The sequence below is a fragment of the Nerophis ophidion genome, linkage group LG17 (genome assembly GCF_033978795.1).
Source record: "Nerophis ophidion isolate RoL-2023_Sa linkage group LG17, RoL_Noph_v1.0, whole genome shotgun sequence".
Lineage (NCBI taxonomy): Eukaryota > Metazoa > Chordata > Actinopteri > Syngnathiformes > Syngnathidae > Nerophis > Nerophis ophidion.
The window spans coordinates 2,899,704-2,926,216 of NC_084627.1; the positions used below are offsets into that span (position 1 = coordinate 2,899,704).

At 40.7% G+C, this 26,513-nt stretch overlaps 1 protein-coding gene across 1 annotated transcript in view; it reads left to right on the forward strand.

The window, feature by feature from the left end:
• The first annotated feature begins 655 nt into the window (after positions 1 to 655).
• The window catches only part of gdnfa (glial cell derived neurotrophic factor a), a 33,065-nt gene continuing 7,207 nt past the window's right edge, over positions 656 to 26,513 (forward strand). The window contains exons 1-2 of the mRNA XM_061875722.1: positions 656 to 1,005; positions 5,000 to 5,231. Of these exons, the coding sequence (XP_061731706.1) occupies positions 5,021 to 5,231 (211 nt within the window). The 5' untranslated portion in view covers positions 656 to 1,005; positions 5,000 to 5,020. The remainder of the gene's footprint in view (positions 1,006 to 4,999; positions 5,232 to 26,513) is intronic.

Below are 26,513 nucleotides of genomic sequence, written 5' to 3' on the forward strand. Positions count from 1 at the left end.
GTAAATAAATAAAATTTAAAAATATAGGCAGCTCACTGGTAAGTGCTGCTATTTGAGCTATTTTTAGAACAGGCCAGTGGGCGACTTATCTGGTCCTTACGGGCTACCTGATGTAAACAAACTAGGGTGAGTTCAAGGACCGCCAAAATTAGTAGGACAAAACAGTGCTCGCCAAACACTCCAATCAGTGAAGCATGTTTAATATAAACAGTGTGCTTTATAGCAATTAGGGAGGTTTGTGTCATATTTGCACTCCTACAGAAACCAAATGAAAACAAAAAATATGTTTTTTTCCCCTCATCATTTCCATTTCTCATATATTTTTGAAAAAAGCTCCAGAGAGCCACTAGGGCGGCGCTAAAGAGCCGCGGGTGGCCTATCTTTGCAGGCCCATGTTGACACAGGCTTAAAGGACGCATTAAAGAAGCAGCCAGAGTGAAACCTGACATCCAAGTCCAAGGACATGAGGATGTGTGACATAATCCCTCACATATCTAAAAACTGCAAACAGGGGGCTGGGGGGCTGTTTTGGCGCGCCATACTCGCGGTTTGTTCCCGCGGGGCCTCCATAAAAAAAAAAAAAAAAAAAAAGAGGGCGGACTCCCAACCGGGACGTCAGCGCGCACTGGACTATAAAAGTCTCCGGAGTGCCCGCGGAGCGCGGCTCGGCGCTGCTCCGCGATGAGGATGAGACGCGCGGGAAGACGCAGCTGAACCTGGACGGCATGGAGGACGACGCGCGCTTTGGGTGTGATCTTGTACCCCGGATGTAACGCGGGCTTTGGGGACTTTTTTTTTTATTTTCTTTTTCTCGGGTGGACAGGGCGCAGAGGTCCAAAGTGCGCGCACCTTGGCGGATCCAGATCAGGACCTGTTTTGTCCCCCCCCCAATTGGACATAGACTGTGTGCCGCTTCGTTTTTGGGGGGTCGCAGCTAATCGGGACGATACATGCGTGTGGATTGTAACGGCGGCGATCTGCGGGTCTGCATGGGCCGTATTGAAGGTGAGAACACACGCTTCTAGACGCAACGTCATCCCCAACATGACAATAGCGACTCCAAAGTACAGACTGGCGTGCGTAATGTATAGAAAATGCACTTTTACGCACGCGTTTACGCGCCGTTGCACAGCTTAAAGGCCTACTGAAATGAGATTTTCTTATTTAGCAGGTTCATTCTATGTGACGTACTTAATCATTTCGCGATATTGCCATATTTTTGCTGAAAGGATTTTAGTAGAGAACATCGAGGATAAAGTTCCCAACTTTTGGTCGCTAATAAAAAAAAGCCTTTCCTGTAGCGGACGATGTGCGCGTGACGTCACGGGTTGTAGGGCTCCTCGCATCCTCAGAGCGATTCGGACCGGGAAAAGCGACGATTTCCCCATTAATTTGAGCGAGGATGAAAGATTCGTGAATGAGGAAAGTTAGAGTGAAACACACAAAAAAAAGCCTTGCCTATAGCAGACGATGTGCGCGTGACGTCACGGGTTGTAGGGCTCCTCGCATCCTCAGAGTGATTCGGACTGGGAAAGCGACGATTTCCCCATTAATTTGATGAAGATGAAAGATTTGTGGATGAGGAAAGTTAGAGTGAAACACTAAAAAAAGCCTTGCCTGTAGCAGACGATGTGCGCGTGACGTCACGGGTTGTAGGGCTCCTCGCATCCTCAGAGCGATTCGGACCGGGAAAGCGACGATTTCCCCATTAATTTGAGCGAGGATGAAAGATTCGTGGATGAGGAAAATTAGAGTGAAAGACTAAAAAAAGCCTTGCCTGTAGCGGACGATGTGTGCGTGACGTCACGGGTTGTAGGGCTCCTCACATCCTCAGAGCGATTTGTACCGGGAAAGCGACGATTTCCCCATTAATTTGATGAAAGATTTGTGAATGAGGAAAGTTAGAGTGAAACACTAAAAAAAGCCTTGCCTGTAGCAGACGATGTGGGCGTGACGTCACGGGTTGTAGGGCTCCTCGCATCCTCAGAGCGATTCGGACCGAGAAAGCGACAATTTCCCTATTAATTTGAGCGAGGATGAAAGGTTCGTGGATGGGGAAAGTTAGAGTGAAGCACTAAAAAAAAGCCTTGCCTGTAGCAGACGATGTGCGCGTGACGTCACGGGTTGTAGGGCTCCTCACATCCTCAGAGCGATTCGGACCGGGAAAGCGACGATTTCCCCATTAATTTGAGCGAGGATGAAAGATTTGTGGATGAGGAAAGTTAGAGTGAAACACAACAAAAAAAGCCTTGCCTATAGCAGACGATGTGCGCGGGATGTCACGGGTTGTAGGGCTCCTCACATCCTCAGAGCGATTCGTACCGGGAAAGCGACGATTTCCCCATTAATTTGATGAAAGATTCGTGGATGAGGAAAGAGAGTGAAACACTAAAAAAAAGCCTTGCCTGTAGCAGACGATGTGCGCGTGACATCACGGGTTGTAGGGCTCCTCACATCCTCAGAGCGATTCGGACCGGGAAAGCGACGATTTCCACATTAATTTGATGAAAGATTCGTGGATGAGGAAAGTTAGAGTGAAGCACTAAAAAAAAGCCTTGCCTGTAGCAGACGATGTGCGCGTGACGTCACGGGTTGTAGGGCTCCTCGCATCCTCAGAGCGATTCGGACCGGGAAAGCGACGATTTCCCCATTAATTTGAGCGAGGATGAAAGATTTGTGGATGAGGAAAGTTAGAGTGAAACACACAAAAAAAAGCCTTGCCTGTAGCAGACGATGTGCGCGTGACGTCACGGGTTGTAGGGCTCCTCACATCCTCAGAGCGATTCGGACCGGGAAAGCAACGATTTCCCCATTAATTTGAGCGAGGATGAAAGATTCGTGGATGAGGAAAGTTAGAGTGAAAGACTAAAAAAAGCCTCGCCTGTAGCGGACGATGTGCGTGTGACGTCACGGGTTGTAGGGCTCCTCACATCCTCAAAGCGATTCGGACCGGGAAAGCGACGATTTCCCCATTAATTTGAGCGAGGATGAAAGATTTGTGGATGAGGAAAGTTAGAGTGAAGCACTAAAAAAAAAGAAGAAAAAAGGCGACGGCAGTGGGAGCGATTCAGATGTTAGACACATTTACTAGGATCTTTCTGGAAAATCCCATTACTGCTTAATGTGTTGCTAGTGTTTTAGTGAGATTATAAAGTCATACCTGAAAGTCGGAGGGCTGCGGTGACAGCCAGTGTCTCTGAGGGAAGCCATATGGAGGAGCCAAGAAAGTTCGACAGCTGCTGCAGGAGGACGCAAGCTCCGCTCGTGTCTCTCCGGTAAGAGCCGACTTAATATCACAATTTTCTCACCGAAACCTGCCGGTTGACATGTGGTAGAGAAAGATGTTCACTTGACCGCTCTGTTCCATATTAAAGCTTCACAACAAACAAAGAAACACCGGCTGTGTTTTGAGTTTGAGTTTGATACATCACAATTTCCAGTTTCTCTTTTCAACATGTTCGAAAAGGAGTAGGAAGAAGCAGAGCTTATTTAGTCCTACCTCTTTTCTTTACGTAACAGCTGCTAAAACTTTTGTTCACTTTTTGAATTGAATTGAATTATATTTATATAGCGCTTTTCTCAGGTGACTCAAAGCGCTTTACATAGTGAAACCCAATATCTAAGTTACATTTAAACCAGTGTGGGTGGGACTGGGAGCAGGTGGGTAAAGTGTCTTGCCCAAGGACACAACGGCAGTGACCAGGATGGCGGAAGCGGGAATCGAACCTGCAACCCCCAAGTTGCTGGCACAGCCGCTCTACCAACCGAGCTAAACCGCCCCTGTTCTCAATGTATTCAAAATGTATACTCCATGGGTAATCACAATAAAAATGAATAAATAATTGGTGAAGTAAGTTGTAGCTCGGTTGGTAGAACGGCCGTGCCAGCAACTTGAGGGTTGCAGGTTCGATTCCCGCTTCCGCCATCCTAGTCACTGCCGTTGTGTCCTTGGGCAAGACACTTGACCCACCTGCTCCCAGTGCCACCCACATTGGTTTAAATGTAACTTAGATATTGGGTGTCACTATGTAAAGCGCTTTGAGTCACTAGAGAAAAGTGCTATATAAATATAATTCACTTATTCCATACGATGAGATATATATACAATTGGCTTCACGGTGGCAGAGGGGTTAGTGCGTCTGCCTCACAATACGAAGGTCCTGCAGTCCTGGGTTCAAATCCAGGCTCGGGATCTTTCTGTGTGGAGTTTGCATGTTCTCCCCGTGAATGCGTGGGTTCCCTCCGGGTACTCCGGCTTCCTCCCACTTCCAAAGACATGCACCTGGGGATAGGTTGATTGGCAACACTAAATGGTCCCTAGTGTGTGAATGTGAGTGTGAATGTTGTCTGTCTATCTGTGTTGGCCCTGCGATGAGGTGGCGACTTGTCCAGGGTGTACCCCGCCTTCCGCCCGATTGTAGCTGAGATAGGCGACCCCGAAAGGGAATAAGCGGTAGAAAATGGATGGATGGATGGCATACGATGAGATAAGTTTTGCTTGTTAAAGGCAGCTGCAATCCACCGCTTTCCACCAACAGCATTCTTCTTTGATGTCTCCATTATTAATTGAAGAAATTGCAAAAGCTTCAGCAACTCAGATGTGCAAAATACTGTGTAATTATGCGATTAAAGCAGACGACTTTTAGCCGTGTGTGGTGCTGGGCTGAAATGTTCAATCCAACCAATAACGTCACAAGTTAACTGTAAAGCTCGACGTTTTCAACAGGATACCTCGCGGGAAATTTAAAATTGCAATTTAGTGAACTAAAAAGGCCGTATTGGCATGTGTTGCAATGTTAATATTTCATCATTGATATATAAACTATCAGACTGCGTGGTGGGTAGTAGTGGCTTTCAGTAGGCCTTTAACACGCTTCTAGACACAACGTCATCCAATATCGAGTCGTACGTGTCAAAAGGTACAGACTGGCGTGCGTGATGTAAAGAAAATGCACTTTTACGTCGTTGCCCAGCTTAACGCGACTTCTCCCCCGCACAGCTCGTAGGAACTGAGTCTAAGATGAAGTTATGGGACGTCGCGGCCATGTGTTTGTTGCTCCTGAGCTCCGTCGCCAGCCGGCCTCTCTACCACCCAAGCACCCCGCAGCAGCCAGACAAGAGGAGCTTCCCTGACTCGCACACATCCCAGCACCACCCAGAGGAGAAGTTGTTGTTGTTGCGGCGACGCCACGAGGAGCGCAGCCCGCAGGACGTCTCTGTGGAGGATCAATGTAAGGTTTGCTCGTCACCACACAACTATGGCAGGTTTTTGGTGAGGGTCTGGGCACAGGAACTTATGTATGTACAGTACAGGTCAAAAGGTGGGACACACCTTCTCCTCATTCAATGGGTTTTCTTTAGTTTTACGACTATTTACATTGTAGATTGTCACTGAAGGCATCAAAACTATGAATGAACACACGTGGAGTTATGGACTAAAAACAAAAGTACATCATTCCTGGCAACCACAGCTGCAAGTTTTTGAGTTTTTGGCTGTAAATTCTATAGGATTTTTGGTAAACATTTTAAAAATATATCATTTTTTCCATAGTCACTGAAGGCATCAAAACTATGAATGAACACGTGGAGTTTTGTACTTTTTAACCAAAAAGTTTGTACTTTTTGCCAAAAATTACATCATTCCTGGCAACCACATCTGCCAGTTTTTGGCCGTCAATTCTATAGGATTTTTGGTAAACACGTTAACAATATATCTGTTTTTTTCATAGTCACTGAAGGCATCCAAACTATGAATGAACACATGTGGAGTTATGTACTTTTTGACAAAAAAGTTTGTACTTTTTGACAAAAAAAGTACATAATTCTTGGCAACCACAGCTGCCAGTTTTTGGCCGTCAATTCTATAGGATTTTTGGTAAACATGTTAACAATATATCAGTTTTTTTCATAGTTACTGAAGGCATCAAAACTATGAATGAACACATGTGGAGTTATGTACTTTTTAACAAAAAAGTTTGTACTTTTTGACTAAAAAAGTACATAATTCCTGGCAACCACAGCTGCCAGTTTTTGGCCGTCAATTCTATAGGATTTTTGGTAAACACATAAACAATATATCAGTTTTTTCCATACTCACTGAAGGCATCAAAACTATGAATAAACACATGTGGAGTTATGTACTTTTTAATAAAAAAGTACATCATTCCTGTCAACCACAGTTGCCAGTTTTTGGCCGTCAATTCTATAGGGTTTTTTTTTTGGTAAACTAGAGCACAATATATCAGTTTTTTCATAGTCACTGAAGGCATCACGACTATGAATGAACACATGTGGAGTTATGTAATTAACAAAAAAAGTAAATTATTCCTGGCAACCACAGCTGCCAGTTTTTGACCGTCAATTCTATAGGATTTTTGGTAAACACGTTAACAATATATCAGTTTTTTTCATAGTCACTGAAGGCATCAAAACTATGAATGAACACATGTGTAAAAAAGTACATAATTCCTGGCAACCACAGCTGCCAGTTTTTGGCTGTGAATTCTATAGGATTTTTGGTAAACATGTTAACAATATATCAGTTTTTTTCATAGTCACTGAAGGCATCAAAACTATGAATGAACACATGTGGAGTTATGTACTTAACAACAAAAGTACATCATTCCTGGCAACCACAGCTGCAAGTTTTTTGATGTAAATTCTATAGGATTTTTAGTAAACACCTTAACAATATATACGTTTTTTTCATAGTCACTGAAGGCATCAAAACTATGAATGAACACATGTGGAGTTATGTACTTTTTAACAAAAAAGTTTGTACTTTTTGACAAAAAAAGTACATAATTCCTGGCAACCACAGCTGCCAGTTTTTGGCCATCAATTCTATAGGATTTTTGGTAGACACGTTAAAAATATATCAGTTTTTTTCAAAATCACTGAAGGCATCAAAACTATGAATGAATACATGTGGAGTTATGTAATTAACAAAAAAATTACATAATTCCTGGCAACCACAGCTGCCAGTTTTTGGCCATCAATTCTATAGGATTTTTGGTAAACACGTTAAAAATATATCAGTTTTTTTCAAAATCACTGAAAGCATCAAAACTATGAATGAACACATGTGGAGTTATGTACTTTTTAACAAAAAAGTTTGTACTTTTTGACTAAAAAAGTACATAATTACTGGCAACCACAGCTGCCAGTTTTTGACCGTCAATTCTATAGGATTTTTGGTAAACATGTTAACAATATATCAGTTTTTATCATAGTCACTGAAGGCATCAAAACTATGAATGAACACATGTGGAGTTATGTACTTAACAACAAAAGTACATCATTCCTGGCAACCACAGCTGCCAGTTTTTTGATGTAAATTCTATAGGATCTTTAGTAAACACGTTAATATATACGTTTTTTTCATAGTCACTGAAGGCATCAAAACTATGAATGAACACATGTGGAGTTATGTACTTAACAACAAAAGTACATCATTTCTGTCAACCACATCTGCCAGTTTTTGGCCGTCAATTCTATAGGATCTTTAGTAAACACGTTAACAATATATCAGTTTTTTTTCATAGTCACTGAAGGCATCAAAACTATGAATGAACACATGTGGAGTTATGTACTTTTTAACAAAAAAGTTTGTACTTTTTGACTAAAAAAGTACATAATTCCTGGCAACCACAGCTGCCAGCTTTTGAGTTTTTGGCCGTCAATTCTATAGGATTTTTGGTAAACATGTTAACAATATTAATTTTCATAATTACTGAAGGCATCAAAACTATGAATGAACACGTGGAGTTATGTACTTAACAACAAAAGTACATCATTCCTGGAAACCACAGTTGCCAGTTTTTGGCCGTCAAACCAATAGGATTTTTGGTAAACATGTTAAAAATATAACTGTTTTTTTCATAGTCACTGAAGGCATCAAAACTATGAATGAACACATGTGGAGTTATGTACTTTTTAACAAAAAATGTTGTACTTTTTGACAAAAAAAAGTACGTAATTCCTGGCAACCACAGCTGCCAGTTTTTTGGCCGTCAATTCTATAGGATTTTTGGTGAACATGTTAACAATATATCAGTTTTTTTCATAGTCACTGAAGGCATCAAAACTATGAATGAACACATGTGGAGTTATGTACTTAACAACAAAAGTACATAATTACTGGCAACCACAGCTGCAAGTTTTTTGATGTAAATTCTATAGGATTTTTAGTAAACACGTTAACAATATATATGTTTTTTTCAAAGTCACTGAAGGCATCAAATCTATGAATGTGGAGTTATGTACTTTTTAACAAAAAGTATATCATTCCTGGCAACCACATCTGCCAGTTTTTGGCCGTCAATTCTATAGGATTTTTTGGTAAACACGTTAACAATATATCAGTTTTTTTCATAGTCACTGAAGGCATCAAAACTATGAATGAACACATGTGGAGTTATGTACTTAACAACAAAAGTACATCATTCCTGGCAACCACAGCTGCAAGTTTTTTGATGTAAATTCTATAGGATCTTTAGTAAACACGTTAATATATACGTTTTTTTCATAGTCACTGAAGGCATCAAAACTATGAATGAACACATGTGTAAAAAAGTACATAATTCCTGGCAACCACAGCTGCCAGTTTTTGGCTGTGAATTTTATAGGATTTTTGGTGAACATGTTAACAATATATCTGTTTTTTTCATAGTCACTGAAGGCATCAAAACTATGAATGAACACATGTGGAGTTATGTACTTAACAAAAAAAGTAAATTATTCCTGTCAACCACATCTGCCAGTTTTTGGCCGTCAATTCTATAGGATTTTTGGTGAACACGTTAACAATATATCAGTTTTTTTTCATAATCACTGAAGGCATCAAAACTATGAATGAACACGTGGAGTTATGTACTTAACAACAAAAGTACATAATTACTGGCAACCACAGCTGCCAGTTTTTGAGTTTTTGGCTGTAAATTCTATAGGATATTTGGTAAACATTTTAAAAATATATCATTTTTTTCATAGTCATTGAAGGCATCAAAACTATCAATGAACACATGTGGAGTTATGTACTTTTTAACAAAAAAGTTTGTACTTTTTGACTAAAAAAGTACATCATTCCTGGCAACCACAGCTGCCAGTTTTTGAGTTTTTGGCCGTCAATTCTATAGGATTTTTGGTAAACATGTTAACAATATATCAGTTTTTTTCATAATTACTGAAGGCATCAAAACTATGAATGAACACGTGGAGTTATGTACTTAACAACAAAAGTACATCATTCCTGGCAACCACAGCTGCCAGTTTTTAAATTTTTTGGCTGTAAATTCTATAGGATTTTTGGTAAACATTTTAAAAATATATAATTTTTTCATAGTCATTGAAGGCATCAAAACTATCGATGAACACATGTGGAGTTATGTACTTTTTAACCAAAAAGTTTGTACTTTTTGACAAAAAAGTACATCATTCCTGGCAACCACAGCTGCCAGTTTTTGGCTGTGAATTCTATAGGAGTTTTGGTAGACACGTTAAGAATATACCTGTTTATTTCATAGTCACTGAAGGCATCAAAACTATGAATGAAAACGTGAAATTATGTACTTTTTAACAAAAAGTACATCATTCCTGGCAACCACATCTGCCAGTTTTTGGCCGTCAATTCTATAGGATTTTTTGGTAAACATGTTAACAATATATCAGTTTTTTTCATATTCACTGAAGGCATCAAAACTATGAATGAACACGTGTAAAAAAGTACATCATTCCTGGCAACCACATCTGCCAGTTTTTGGCCATCAATTCTATAGGATTTTTGGTAAGCACGTTAACAATATATCGGTTTTTTTCCAAATCACTGAAGGCATCAAAACTATGAATGAACACATGTGGAGTTATGTACTTTTTAACAAAAAAGTTTGTACTTTTTGACTAAAAAAGTACATAATTCCTGGCAACCACAGCTGCCAGTTTTTGACCGTCAATTCTATAGGTTTTTTGGTGAACATGTTAACAATATATCAGTTTTTTTCATAGTCATTGAAGGCATTAAAACTATGAATGAACACATGTGGAGTTATGTACTTTTTGTTGCCAGTTTTTGGCCGTCAATTCTATAGGTTTTTTTTTTTGGTAAACCAGAGCACAATATATCAGTTTTTTCATAGTCACCGAAGGCATCAAAACTATGAATGAACACATATGGAGTTATGTACTTGACAAAAAAGTACATCATTCCTGGCAACCACAGCTGCCAGTTTTTGGCCGTCAATTCTATAGGATTTTTGGTAAACACGTTAACAATATATCAGTTTTTTTCATAATCACTGAAGGCACCAAAACTATGAATGAACACATGTGGAGTTATGTACTTAACAACAAAAGTACATCGTTCTCGGCAACCACAGCTGCAAGTTTTTTGATGTAAATTCTATAGGATTTTTAGTAAACACGTTAACAATATATACGTTTTTTTCATAATCACTGAAGGCATCAAAACTATGAATGAACACATGTGGAGTTATGTACTTTTTAACAAAAAGTACATAATTCCTGGCAACCACAGCTGCCAGTTTTTGGCCGTCAATTCTATAGGATTTTTGGTAAACATGTTAACAATATATATCAGTTTTTTTCATAGTTACTGAAGGCATCAAAACTATGAATGAAAACATGTGGAGTTATGTACTTAACAACAAAAGTACGTCGTTCTTGGCAACCACAGCTGCAAGTTTTTTGATGTAAATACTATAGGATTTTTAGTAAACACGCTAACAATATATACGTTTTTTTCATAGTCACTGAAGGCATCAAAACTATGAATGAACACATGTGGAGTTATGTACTTTTTGTTAAAAAGTACATAATTCCTGGCAACCACAGCTGCCAGTTTTTGGCCATCAATTCTATAGGATTTTTGGTAAACACGTTAACAATATATCAGTTTTTTTCATAATCACTGAAGGCATCAAAACTATGAATGAACACATGTGGAGTTATGTACTTGACAAAAAAAGTACATAATTCCTGGCAACCACAGCTGCCAGTTTTGGGCCGTCAATTCTATAGGATTTTTGGTAAACGCGTTAACCATATATTAGTTTTTATCATAGTAATTTACCAAAAGCAACAACAGTTAACTGTAAAATTAACAGATTCAACATCTGTAATGTCCTATGTATCGTGACTATATTTTTACGGGGAATTCTTGCCAACCACAGCTGCCGGTATTTTACCGTAAATTTGACAGATTTTTTTTTATAGGATTATGTGATAAAATGTGTCGATTCAGTCTTAACTGGTTTGTTGTCTAAAGAAGTCAAAAAGGAATTCTGAAAAAATGTTTTATATTCTACTTTCTTCAAAATAGCCGCCCTTTGGTCTGATTACTGCTTTGCACACTCTTGGCATTCTCTCCATGAGCTTCAAACTGTGAAGTGAAAACCATTCCAGGTGACTACCTCTTGAAGCTCATGGAGAGAATGCCAAGAGTGTGCAAAGCAGTAATCAGACCAAAGGGTGGCTATTTTGAAGAAACTAGCTGAGATAAGCTCCAGCGCCTCCCGCAAGGAATAAGCGGTAGGAATTGGATGGATGGATGGAATATAAATCATGTGTTCAGTTATTTTACCTTTTCCTTTTAAGTCCATAACTCCACATGTGTTCATTCATAGTTGTGATGCCTTCAGTGACAATCTACAAGGTAAATAGCCAGGAAAATATAGAAAACACATTGAATGAGGAGGTGTGTCCATACTTTTGGCCTGTACTACTCTATTCAATTAGTCATCAATTGTGGTTTTTGTACCATGAAGGGAGCTGCAATTAACGGTTTTATTCAATTAGTCATTAATTGTGGTTTTACAAAAAAAACAAATAACCAACATGGTCTCCATAAAAACACTGTCATTAACAGTTGTGTCTGTAGGCAACTTCCTGACATATTTTCCCGTCCTTGAACGCCACAAGATGGAAGGTGCTGCGTTTGAAGTCTAATAGGTGGTCAGCAGCGTCATTATGCGCTTTAAAATGTTGGCTGCTGTTGACATTGAACTCATCAGTGGTGTTAATGCAGGCTGAGCAGTTTGACGGCGACCTCTATTAGATCATTGTCAATCAATCAATGTTTACTTATATGGCCCTAAATCACTAGTGTCTCAAAGGGCTGCACAAACCACTACGACATCCTCGGTTGGCCCACATAAGGGCAAGGAAAACTCACACCCAGTGGGACGTCGGTGACAATGATGACTATGAGAACCTTGGAGAGGAGGAAAGCAATGGATGTCGAGCGGGTCTAACATGATACTGTGAAAGTTCAATCCATAATGGATCCAACACAGTCGCGAGAGTCCAGTCCAAAGCGGATCCAACACAGCAGCGAGAGTCCCGTTCACAGCGGAGCCAGCAGGAAACCATCCCAAGCGGAGGCGGATCAGCAGCGCAGAGATGTCCCCAGCCGATACACGGGCGAGCAGTACATGGCCACCGGATCGGACCGGACCCCCTCCACAAGGGAGGGGGGGGACATAGGAGAAAAAGAAAAGAAACGGCAGATCAACTGGTCTAAAAGGGGAGTCTATTTAAAGGCTAGAGTATACAAATGAGTTTTAAGGTGAGACTTAAATGCTTCTACTGAGGTAGCATCTCGAACTGTTACCGGGAGGGCATTCCAGAGTACTGGAGCCCGAACGGAAAACGCTCTATAGCCCGCAGACTTTTTTTGGGCTTTGGGAATCACTAATAAGCCGGAGTCTTTTGAACGCAGATTTCTTGCCGGGACATATGGTACAATACAATCTGCAAGAGAGGATGGAGCTAGACCGTGTAGTATTTTATACGTAAGTAGTAAAACCTTAAAGTCACATCTTAAGTGCACAGGAAGCCAGTGCAGGTGAGCCAGTACAGGCGTAATGTGATCAAACTTTCTTGTTCTTGTCAAAAGTCTAGCAGCCGCATTTTGTACCAACTGTAATCTTTTAATGCTAGACATGGGGAGACCCGAAAATAATACGTTACAGTAATCGAGACGAGACGTAACAAACGCATGGATAATGATCTCAGCGTCTTTAGTGGACAAAATGGAGCGAATTTTAGCGATATTACGGAGATGAAAGAAGGCCGTTTTAGTAACGCTTTTAATGTGTGCCTCAAAGGAGAGAGTTGGGTCGAAGATAATACCCAGATTCTTTACCGTGTCGCCTTGTTTAATTGTTTGGTTGTCAAATGTTAGAGTTGTGTCATTAAATAGAGGTCGGTGTCTAGCAGGACCGATAATCAACATTTCCGTTTTTTTGGCGTTGAGTTGCAAAAAGTTAGCGGACATCCATTGTTTAATTTCATTAAGACACGCCTCCAGCTGACTACAATCCGGCGTGTTGGTCAGCTTTAGGGGCATGTAGAGTTGGGTGTCATCACCATAACAGTGAAAGCTAACACCGTATTTGCGTATGATGTCGCCTAGCGGCAGCATGTAGATGCTGAAGAGTGCAGGGCCAAGGACCGAACCTTGGGGAACTCCACACGTTACCTTAACGTAGTCCGAGGTCACATTGTTATGGGAGACACACTGCATCCTATCAGTAAGATAAGAGTTAAACAATTGTGCAATATACTTGTTTGCAAGTTAGCTGTAGTTGAAATAGGAATATATTTCTGGGGGGGCATTTCAAGCAAATTGCTGCTTGGTTGGTAGAACCGCCGTGCCAGCAGCCTGAGGGTTCTAGGTTCGATCCCCGCTTCTGCCATCCTAGTCTCACCTGCTGTGTCCTTGGGCAAGAAACTTCACCTACTTGCTTGCAGTGCCACCCACACTGGTTTAACGATGTACTTAGATCATAGGTTTCACTATGTAAAGCGCGTTGAGTCACTAGAGAAAAGTGCTATATAAAAAATATATAATTCACACTTTAAATATGTTCTGGTATAGAATAAAGGACAATGTTAATAAAGTTATTCTTTCTTGTAAGTTATCAAATTTTTCTTTCTTTTTAGTTTACTGCAATGTTTATAAGGAAACCAGGCTATGCAGAGGTGTAATTACTGTATAACTATTTAACGGACAAATGACACTAATTAAAGGGGAGGAGCTAATTGTTTTCTTCTTCCTCAGAGGGAGCATAACACAATAATTGAGATGCACTCTTTTAAATGACTATATTCATTTTCTCGCACTCCGAATCCTTATCAACATTAAACGTAATGACAATTATTGCCTTCTGTCTAGCTCGGTTGGTAGAGTGGCCGTGCCAGCAACTTGAGGGTTGCAGGTTCGATTCCTGCTTGTGCCATCCTAGTCACTGCCGTTGTGTCCTTGGGCAAGACACTTTACCCACCCGCTCCCAGTGCCACCCACACTGGTTTAAATGTAACTTAGATATTGGGTGTCACTATGTAAAGCGCTTTGAGTCACTTGAGAAAAGCGCTATATAAATATAATTCACTTCACTTCACTGTCTAATAAATCAGACAAGCGGTAGAAAATGAATGGATGGATCATTTCGGTTGGCACAGGGGTCACACTTTGCGCTTGTTTTTTGCGTTAGCAGAACTCAGTTGGTACCTAAACATTTGGTGCAAATCTGGACACAAGCATGCATTTAGGTTGTTTTTTTTTTTGCAATATTGGATATTAAGTTATTGATGTACAAACCCCGTTTCCATATGAGTTGGGAAATTGTGTTAGATGTAAATATAAACGGAATACAATGATTTGCAATAATTTTCAACCCATATTCCGTCAAATATGCTACAAAGACAACATATTTGATGTTCAAACTGATAAACATTTTTTTTTTTTGCTAATAATCATTAACTTTAGAATTTGATACCAGCAACACGTGACAAAGAAGTTGGGAAAGGTGGCAATAAATACTCATAAAGTTGAGGAATGCTCATCAAACACTTATTTGGAACATCCCACAGGTGTGCAGGCTAATTGGGAACAGGTGGGTGCCATGATTGGGTATAAAAACAGCTTCCCAAAAAAATGCTCAGTCTTTCACAAGAAAGGATGGGGCGAGGTACACCCCTTTGTCCACAACTGCGTGAGCAAATAGTCAAACAGTTTAAGAACAACGTTTCTCAAAGTGCAATTGCAAGAAATTTAAAGATTTCAACATCCACGGTCCATTATATCATCAAAAGGTTCAGAGAATCTGGAGAAATCACTCCACGTAAGCGGCATGGCGGAAACCAACATTGAATGACCGTGACCTTCGATCCCTCAGACGGCACTGTATCAAAAACCGATATCAATCTCTAAAGGATATCACCACATGGGCTCAGGAACACTTCAGAAAACCACTGTCACTAAATACAGTTGGTCGCTACATCTGTAAGTGCAAGTTAAAGCTCTACTATGCAAAGCGAAAGCCATTTATAGAAACATCCAGAAATGCCGCCGGCTTCTCTGGGCCCGAGATCATCTAAGATGGACTGATGCAAAGTGTAAAAGTGTTCTGTGGTCTGACGAGTCCACATTTCAAATCGTTTTTGGAAATATTCGACATTGTGTCATCCGGACCAAAGGGGAAGCGAACCATCCAGACGCAAAGTAGAAAAGCCAGCATCTGTGATGGTATGGGGGTGCATTAGTGCCCAAGGCATGGGTAACTTACACATCTGTGAAGGTACCATTAATGCTGAAAAGTACATACAGGTTTTGGAACAACATATGCTGCCATCTAAGCGCCGTCCTTTTCATGGACGCCCCTGCTTATTTCAGCAAGACAATGCCAAGCCACATTCAGCACGTGTTACAACAGCGTGGCTTCCTAAAAAAAGAGTGTGGCTACTTTCCTGGCCCGCCTGCAATCCAGACCTGTCTCCCATAGAAAATGTGTGGCGCATTTGAAGCGTAAAATACGACAGCGGAGACCCCGGACTTTTGAACGACTGAAGCTCTACATAAAACATGAATGGGAAAGATTCACTTTCAAAGCTTCAACAATTAGTTTCCTCAGTTCCCAAACGTTTATTGAGTGTTTGTTAAAAGAAAAGGTGATGTAACACAGTGGTGAACATGCCCTTTCCTAACTACTTTGGCATGTGTTGCAACCATGAAATTCTAAGTGAATTATTATTTGCAAAAAAAAAAAAAAGTTTATGAGTTTGAACATCAAATATCTTGTCTTTGTAGTGCATTCAACTGAATATGGTTGAAAAGGATTTGCAAATCATTGTATTTCCGTTTTCTAACACAATTTCCCATCTCATATGAAAAAGGGGTTTGTAGTTTTCGCAGGATTGGTAATACTCAAAGCAAAAAACTGCATAAAAGCTAAGTTTTTGTGTATTTTTCAGTACTTGTGCAGAAGGTGCATCCAAATAGTTGCTGGTTATAAGAGCATGTGTAAGTAGTCCACATGTAAGAAGTGAAACGATGAATTGTTGATTCATGTCTGCAGTTTGCTAATAGTTACATCACAGTCCACTCCACCAAAAAAAAAAGCCACAGTGCTGCCAAACATGTCCGCCTCTCTTCCGCTGTTTATATTACTGGCTCTTGCCTCCGCTCCGCCGCCGCGACCTTTCACCCGAGTGTGCCAGAAGTCAGAAATCAGGCTGGAAACAGAGCGGAAAGTTTGACGCTGGTTGTTTATGTTGGTTTTTTAACGGCGACGGTGGGCAGGAGGATTTATGATGTTTGGAGGAGCGTGGCTCTGTATCATCCTCGCTCGGGGGATGGGGAGAACTAGAATGGAAGCTCGGCCAACGGCGTGACGTTTATGTCAACAACACGGCAGGGATGCTCCACTTTGCACATGAAGAGAAGTTCATGAGAACATCCGTGTGCTCCCGATTAGATGGACTCTTGTACGACTTACTAGCAATAAGGTGGCTGACGGCAGGTCAACTTCCTGTCAATCTGCACCACATGGTCACGACTCGCCAGTGACATCATTCTTGTTAATCGCGACTGTTGGCACTGCAGGAGTAACACACAAATATATTACGCTGTAAAAAAATGGACTAGGTATGTCCGATAATATCGGACTGCCGATATTATAGGCCGATAAATGCTTTAAAATGTGATATCGGAAATTATCGCCATCGGTTTCAAAATGATCGGTATCAAAAAGTTATATTTATTTTTAAGGTCTTGGTCAAGTGGGGGTGATCCCAGGACGCAGAGACAAGGTGGAATTACCAAAAATGAAAAAAAATAATTAGACAAAAAGGGATAACTAAGGGCGGTGGGGCAGAAACGCACACCATGAAATCTGGACAAAAAAGGTTCCTCAAAAGGTCGGCAGGAGAAAGGGCCAGGGCACAATGAGCAGGGCAAGAGTCCAACAAAAGAAATCCTTTTACCTCAGGGGGACTAGGGAATAAACCCACTAGACGTTAGGGAATTCCGGACAAAGTAGCGAAAACATACCAGGTCTGGTGAAGCAGGTGCATAAACGAGAGGAGTTCTGGATACAAACTGACGGTGACGAGCCTAAATACTGGTGTGCTAATTGCAAGCAGGTGTGCCTCAATGTCCGCCCCTCGTTGAGGACAAATCACTAAATACACAGGTGCAGACAAAAAGAGAAGGCAGGAAAACACTAAAAACACAACAATTTATGACTTTTTAAAACGCCGCTGTGTACACGGATGTAGGGAGAAGTACAGAGCGCCAATAAACCTTAACGGCACTGCCAGTCACATAGTATTTACCGCTTTCCACACACACAAGTGAATGCAAGGCATACTTGGTCAACAACCATACAGGTCACACTGAGGGTGGCCGTGTAAACAACTTTAACACATATGCGCCACACTGTGAACCCACACCAAACAAGAACGACAAACACATTTCGGAAGAACATCCGCACCGTAACACAACGATCCCTTGCAGCACTAACTCTTCCAGGACGCTACAATATACACGCCTTACCCCCTTCAACCTCAACCCCGCCCTTTCTTACACTTAGACTTTGTGAAAGTCAAAGTATAGTATTTCTCAAAGTTGTAGTTGGTATCAGGATTATCTCAGGGAGAGCACGTCCCAAATTCCAAGCTGCCGTTTTGAGGCATGTTGAAAAAAATATTGCACTTTGTGACTTCAATAATAAATATGGCAGTGCCATGTTGGCATTTTTTTTCCATAACTTGAGTTGATTTATTTTGGAGAATCTTGTTACATTGTTTAATGCATCCAGCGGGGCATCATAACAAAATTAGGCATCATAATGTGTTAATTCCACCACTCTATATGTCGGTATTGGTTGATTTCGGTATCAATAACTAAGAGTTGGACAATATTGGATTTCGGCAAAAAAGCCATTATCGGACATCTCTAGTTTATTTTCATAGTAATTTACCAAAAGCAAAAAATGTATCAACTATAACATTTACGGATTGAACATCTGTAATGTCCTATACATCACGATTGTATTTGTATGGTGAATTTCTGTAAATTTGATAGATTTTTTTTTTCTTACAGTTTATATGATCAAATGTGTCGATTCAGTCTCAACTGGTTTGTTGTCTAAAGAAGTCAAACAGGAAGTTATTAGTCTGCTTTCTCCACATTTCATCAACTACCCATCTCCTAATCCAGGGGTCGACAGCCCACGGCGTGCGGCTCTTTAGCGCCGCCCTAGTGGCTCTCTGGAGCTTTTTCAAAAATATATGAAAAATGGAAATGATGAGGGGAAAAAAACATATTTTTTTGTTTTAATTTGGTTTCTGTAGGAGGACAAACATGACACAAACCTCCCTAATTGCTATAAAACACACTGTTTATATTAAACATGCTTCGCTGATTCAAATATTTGGCAAGCGCCGTTTTGTCCTACTGATTTTGGCGGTCCTTGAACTCACCCTAGTTTGTTTACATGCGTAACTTTCTCCGACCTTCTAAGACGTGATTTGTGCCACTTCTTTTTCTGTCTCATTTTGTCCACCAAACTTTTAACATTGCGCATGAATGCACAAAGGTGAGCTTTGTTGATGTTATTGACTTATGTGGAGTGTGCTAATCAGACATATTTGGTCACTGCATGACTGTAAGCTAATTGATGCTAACATGGTATTTAGGCTAGCTGTATGTACATATTGCATTACTATGCCTCATTTGTAGCTATATTTGAGCTCATTTATTGTCCTTTAAGTCCTCATAATTCAATTTATATCACATGTAATATGGCTTTTAATTTTTTGCGGCTCCAGACAGATTTGTTTTTGTAATTTTGGTCCAATATGGCTCCTTCAACATTTTGGGTTGCCGACCCCTGTTCTAATTACACGTCATGCCGATGAAAAGTAAGGACTTTTTAAAATGTATATTAACGAGTTGCGCCACCGAGGAACGCTGACATTTTTCTCAAGGCTGCGCTGTCGCCACACTTCCTCCTCACGCTTGCCGTCAACCGGGGCGAGTTGGCTCCCCTGCCCCTGGTTGCATTATTGAATGGACTTTTTTTGTCCACTTGCACGATTGTATTGTCCAGCGACTTGAGGTGCCGTGTTTTTTTTTTTAACTTAATATTTTATGTTCTATATTCCTATAAAGAAAAACACCTGTGTCATTGCCCTTCCGGAACTATCCGTAAAGAACATTGGAAGTTTCTTTTAATAGAACAAAACAATAAAATAGTTTAATAAGAACAGTGTGATTAAAAATTATAAATAGAACCGTTTGATGGGCCTGCTATCTGTGCCGGAAGCTGCTTAGTCAGTGGTTAGAGTGTCCGCTCTTAGATCGGTAGGTTGTGAGTTCAAACCCCGGCCTAGTCATACCAAAGACTATAAAATGGGACCCATTACCTCCCTGCTTGGCACTCATCATCAAGGGTTGGAATTGGGGGTTAAATCCCCAAAATAATTCCCGGGCGTGGCCACTGCTGCTGCCCACTGCTCCCCTCACCTCCCAGGGGATGAACAAGGACAAATTTCACCACAGATGATTAGAAGATAGTGCCGACTGTCTGAATCTCTGAGTTTTAGGTCTAACTGTACAAAATGAGCTATAGGGCTAGCCTAAAACATGAGCATGCTTACATTAAAATGTAACAATTAGCATGTGTGCTAAAGATGGCATGCTAACAGTTAGCATGTCTCACATATCAAGTAAGGTGTATGGCAGCGGAAGTAAAGAAAAAAGTAAAAAAAAAAAAAAAAACAGCGAAAAAAGTTAGCATGCTAACAGTTATTAACAAGTGTCCCGTGCCAAGTTGTTAGACTCTGGGGTGAACGGAAGCAAATTTAACTCAAAAAATATCATGCTTATGTTAGCATGCAAGCAAGCCAACGTTAGCATGCTGTCAGTTAGCTTGTGTCGAGAGTAGAACTAATAATAATGGTAGTCTGTTGTATTTGTGTTGCTGAGAAAAAACGTTTTCAAATAATTGACTAAATTACTTGAATACGTAAAATTCTTACCATGTATTGATGTAAGTACAGTAAGTACCTAAGTGGTGTGTTTCAGAATCAGAACCATACTTACAAAATGTCATGTCTGTGTGATTGTTTGGTTTTTGGACACTCAGTTCCTGTTTTTGCACTTCCTCGTTTGTTTTGTTACCATGACTACCCATTAGTTTTCACCTGTCTCACGTTTTGCACTCGCACACCTGTTTTCACTTATCGTGTCACTGCTATTTAAGCCTGTCTGTTTCTGTTGTTCGTCCTGGCAACATCACCTCCTTCACAACATCTATCACTTCCTATGCCTTCCATGCCGATGATCCAGGTTACTTTCTTGTTCAAAGTAAGTTTTTGTTATTCATGCCATAGTGCTAGTTTTTGTTTTCGTAGTCAATTTTGTTCTCCGCTATTGTGCACGCCTTTTGTTTGTTCCTGTTTTTTTTTAGTTATAGTGTCAAAATAAAAAGATGTCTCTACCATGAATTGATTAACGTGGACCCCGACTTAAACAAGTTGAAAAACTTATTCGGGTGTTACCATTTAGTGGTCAATTGTACGGAATATGTACTGTACTGTGCAATCTACTAATAAAAGTATCAATCAATCAATCAAAAACCTTCACGCCGTTTCCACTCCATTCGCTTTGCACCTCGGGAAAACAATCCTCGCTCAAGTCCCAGTCCTGACGGATGTTGCCAGCACGAACAACAGAAACAGACAGGCTGAAATAGCAGTGACATGATAAGTGAAAACAGGTGTGCGAGTGCAAAACGTGAGACAGGTGAAAACTAATGGGTAGTCATGGTAACAAAACAAGCCAGGGAGTGTCCAAAAAAACAAAACATAATCACACAGACATGACACAGAAGGTCATACATGATAAAATAAATAAATAAATATTAGTACCTGTTCATCAGTATGATAATATAAAATGTATTTCTTACAAAGCCAACTAGTGGTCTGGCATACGTATAACATTCTTTTGTCACTTGAACAGTCATCTTTACCTTAAATAACAGTGTGTGATAGGAACAGTTAAGCCCCGCCTTCCAATAGCCTGCTGGTCCAATCAGCCGCGTAGCACAGAAAGATCAGGTGAGGTGTGAAGTCCCAGAACTGATCACAGGTGAGAAGAGTCAGGTGACACGTTTAAACCACAACACCACCTGCTGGACGTCACACCAACACTTGGACACACACACACACACACACACAAGGAGTGTAATCATAGTTGTCCTAAATATTTCATGTGACAACAACAAATGTGTTTCTTTAGAATGAGATCATGACCAGAGAAAAGGTTAGTGTAGAACAGAAGAAACTTGAGGCCGTAAAGACTTTGGATCAGCTCCTAATCACCAATCATCATCAATAATTCCTTTGAAGGACACACATCCTCACAGACTGTAGTGACAACACAACAATGGCAGAAGTTACATGAAAAAGACGGCGCTTAGATGGCAGCATATGTTGTTCCAAAACCTGTATGTACCTTTCAGCATTAATGGTGTCTTCACAGATGTGTAAGTTACCCATGCCTTGGGCACTAATGCACCCCCATACCATCACAGATGCTGGCTTTTCAACTTTGTGTCGATAACAGTCTGGATGGTTCGATCCCCTTTGGTCCGGATGACACGATGTCGAATATTTCCAAAAACAGTTTGAAATGTGGACTCGTCAGACCACAGAACACTTTTCCACTTTGCATCAGTCCATCTTAGATGATCTCTGGCCCATAGAAGCCGGCTGCATTTCTGGATGTTGTTGATAAATGGCTTTCACTTTGTATAGTAGAGCTTTAACTTGCACTTACAGATGTAGCGACAAACTGTATTTAGTGACAGTGGTTTTCTGAAGTGTTCCTGAGCCCATGTGGTGATATCCTTAAGAGATTGATGTCGGTTTTTGACACAGTGCCGTCTGAGGGATCGAAGGTCACGGTCATTCAATGTTGGTTTCCAACCAAGGAGGGATTTCTCCAGATTCTCTGAACCTTTTGATGATATTATGGACCGTAGATGTTGAAATCCCTAAATTTCTTGTAATTGTACTTTGAGAAACGTTGTTCTTAAACTGTTTGACTATTTGCTCACACAGTTGTGGACAAAGGGGTGTACCTCGCCCCATCCTTTCTTGTGAAAGACTGAGCATTTTTTGGGGAAGCTGTTTTTATACCCAATCATGGCACCCACCTGTTCCCAATTAGCCTGCACACCTGTGGGATGTTCCAAATAAGTGTTTGTTGAGTATTCCTCAACTTTATCAGTATTTATTGCGGCCTTTCCCAACTTCTTTGTCACGTGTTGCTGGCATCAAATTCTAAAGTTAATAATTATTTGCAAAAAAAAAAAAAGTTTATCAGTTTGAACATCAAATATGTTGTCTTTGTAGCATATTCAACTGAATATGGGTTGAAAATGATTTGCAAATCATTGTATTCCGTTTATATTTACATCAAACACAATTTCCCAACTCATATGGAAACGGGGTTTGTACATAGAAGGAAAAGAAGGTAGAAATAATGACAATTGAATGAATTCATTCCATGGTCCAAAGGTTCAAAACTGTACAAGCAACTTTTGATAAATAAAGTGTAAAAAGTCAAAAATGGCGTCCAATACTTACTTCCAGGTGTGACGTTGGACATGAAGATTGTTGTGTGCCTTGCAGGTCAGACTCTTCACATTCTGTTACTAATGTCAGCCATATTCTACTAAGGACCGAGATGTTGTTTTTCGTCTTCTCTTATCACCTTAGCGCTGATGTGACAAAATAAGGACAACAAAGCAAAGACAATCTAAGTTTTGCATTCTGACATTTCAATGTTTTTAAATTGTCGGTTAAACTCTTTGAGTTGTAGACATTTCCAGAGTTAAATGTAAAAGAATTTGGGCCGCCATCTTGAAGTGGTGATGAGGAGCCGGCGAGCGGCCTAAACTGACAGTTGACGCGTAAAAAACAAAAGATGCCCGGCTGGCAAGTCTCAAGTCTTTGCCCTCAAGTCTCGAGTCAAGTCCGAAGTCAAGCCTGGAAAGTCTCAAGTCAAGTCCCAAGTCCTGCGTTTTGAGTTTCAAGTCCATCCAAGTCATTTTAACCACAGACTAAAATATTTACACAGATTGTGTATGCTTTTAAAGGCCTACTGAAACCCACTACTACCGACCACGCAGTCTGAGAGTTTATATATCAATGATGAAATATTAACATTGCAACACATGCCAATACGGCCTTTTTAGTTTACTAAATTGCAATTTAAAATTTCGCGCGAATTATCCTGCTGAAAACGTCGCGGTATAATGCGTGACGTCACGGATAGTAGCGGACATTTTGGTCAAGCACCGATCCCAGCTATAAGTCGTCTGCTTTAATCGCATAATTCCACAGTATTCTGGACATCTGTGTGGCTGAATCTTTTGCAATTTGTTCAATGAATAATGGAGACGTCAAAGAAGAAAGATGTAGGTGGGAAGCGGTGTATTGCGGCCGCCTTTAGCCACACAAATAGATAAATGATAAATGGGTTGTAGCGCTTTTCTACCTTCAAGGTACTCAAAGCGCTTTGACACTACTTCCCATTCACACACACATTGACACGAATTGCCATTATTGTTTTACTATTATTTGCAATCAAATATTTGTATTGCTTCTGCTCTAAAAAGGCAACCTTTTTAAAGGCCTACTGAAAGCCACTACTAGCGACCACGCAGTCTGATAGTTTATATATCAATGATGAAATATTAACATTGCAACACATGCCAATACGGCCTTTTTAGTTTACAAAATTACAATTTTAAATTTCGCGCGAATTATCTGGTATGATGACGCGGATTGTAGCGGACATTTTGTTCCAGCCCGATCCCAGCTATAAGTCGTTTTAATCGCATAATTCCACAGTATTCTGGACATCTGTGTTGCTGAATCTTTTGCAATTTGTTCAAGGAATAATGGAGACGTCAAAGAAGAAAGATGTAATTGGGAAGCGGTGGATTGCGGTCGCCTTTAGCAACGCAAACACAGCCGGTGTTTCCTTGTTTACATTCCCGAAAGATGACGGTGAAGCTTTACTATGGAACAGAGCGGTCAAGCGAACATGGTTCCCTACCACATGTCAACCGGCAGGTTTCGGTGAGAAAATGGTGGTAATAAGTCGGCTCTTACCGTAGACATGAGCGGGGAGCTTGCGTCGTTCCTCCTGCAGCTGCGGACTCTCTTGCATCCTCCTACCGTCGGATGCTTACACCGTTGAGGAGGGGAAAATAAAAAAATCTCAACCCGGCTGCCGTCGCCTTGTCGAGAAACGTGGCTTCCCTCGGAGACACAGGTGGTCACCACAACCTTCCGACTTTCAGGTTGTACAGGTACGACCATATAATATCACTAAAACACTAGTAACACAATAAGCAGATAAGGGATTTTCCAGAATTATCCCGGTAAATGTGTCTAATAACTTCTGAATCGCTCCCACTGCCCTCGTCTTTTTTTTGTTTTTTTTCTAGTCCTTCACTCTCACTTTCCTCATCCACAAATCTTTCGTCCTCGCTGAAATTAATGGGGAAATTGTCGCATTCTCGGTCCGAATCGCTCTCGCTGCTGGTGGCCATGATTGTAAATATTCAGATGTGAGGAGCTCCACAACCCGTGACCTTACGCAAATCGTCTGCTACTTCCGGTGCAGGCAAGGCTTTTTTATTAGCGACCAAAAGTTGCGAACTTTATCGTTGATGTTCTCTACTAAATCCTTTCAGCAAAAATATGGCAATATCGCGAAATGATCAAGTATGACACATAGAACGGACCTGCTATCCCCGTTTAAATAAGAAAATCTCATTTCAGTAGGCCTTTAAATGTGAAATTTGATTGTGGTTTTTTTCACTCTCACTTTCCTCATCCACAAATCTTTCATTCTCGCTCAAATTAATGGGGAAATTGTCGCTTTCTCGGTCCGAATCGCTCTCGCTGCTGGTGGCCATGATTGTAAACAATGTTCAGATGTGAGGAGCTCCACAACCCGTGACGTCACGCGCACATTGTCTGCTACTTCCGGTACAGGCAATGCTTTTTTATTAGCGACCAAAAGTTGTGAACTTTATCGTCGATGTTCTCTACTAAATCTTTTCAGCAAAAATATGGCAATATGGCGAAATGATCAGGTATGACACATAGAATGGACCTGCTATCCCCATTTAAATAAGAAAATCTAATTTCAGTAGGCCTTTAAATGTGAAAGTTGATCGTGGATTTTTTCACTCTCACTTTCCTCATCCACAAATTTTTCATTCTCGCTCAAATTAATGGGGAAATTGTTGCTTTCTCGGTCCGAATCGCTCTCGCTGCTGGTGGCCATGATTGTAAACAATGTGAGTATTTGAGCAGCTCAACAACTCGTGACGTCACGCGCACATCGTCTGCTACTTCCGGTAAAGGCAAGGCTTTTTTTATTAGCGACCAAAAGTTGTGAACTTTATCGTCGATGTTCTCTACTAAATCTTTTCAGCAAAAATATGGCAATATCGCGAAATGATCAAGTATGACACATAGATTGGATCTGCTATCCCCGTTTGAATAAGATCTCATTTCAGTAGGCCTTTAAATGTGAAAGTTGATCGTGGATTTTTTCACTCTCACTTTCCTCATCCCCAAATCTTTCATCCATGCTCAAATTAATGGGGAAATTGTCGCTTTCTCGGTCCGTATCGCTCTCACTGCTGGTGGCCATGATTGTAAACAATGTGAGTATTTGAGCAGCTCCACAACCCGTGACGTCACGCGCACATCGTCTGCTACTTCCGGTACAGGCAAGGCTTTTTTATTAGCGACCAAAAGTTGCGAACTTTATCGTCGATGTTCTCTACTAAATCCTTTCAGCAAAAATATGGCAATATGGCGAAATGATCAAGTATGACACATAGAATGGACCTGCTATCCCCGTTTGAATAAGAACATCTCATTTCAGTAGGCCTTTAAATTTGAAAGTTGATCGTGGTTTTTTTCACTCTCTTTCCTCATCCACAAATCTTTCATCCTCGCTCAAATTAACGGGGAAATTGCCGCTTTCTCGGTCCGAATCGCTTTCGCTGCTGGTGGCCATGATTGTAAACAATGTTCAGATGTGAGGAGCTCCACAACCTGTGACGTCACGTGCACATCGTCTGCTACTTCCGGTAAAGGCAAGGCTTTTTTATTAG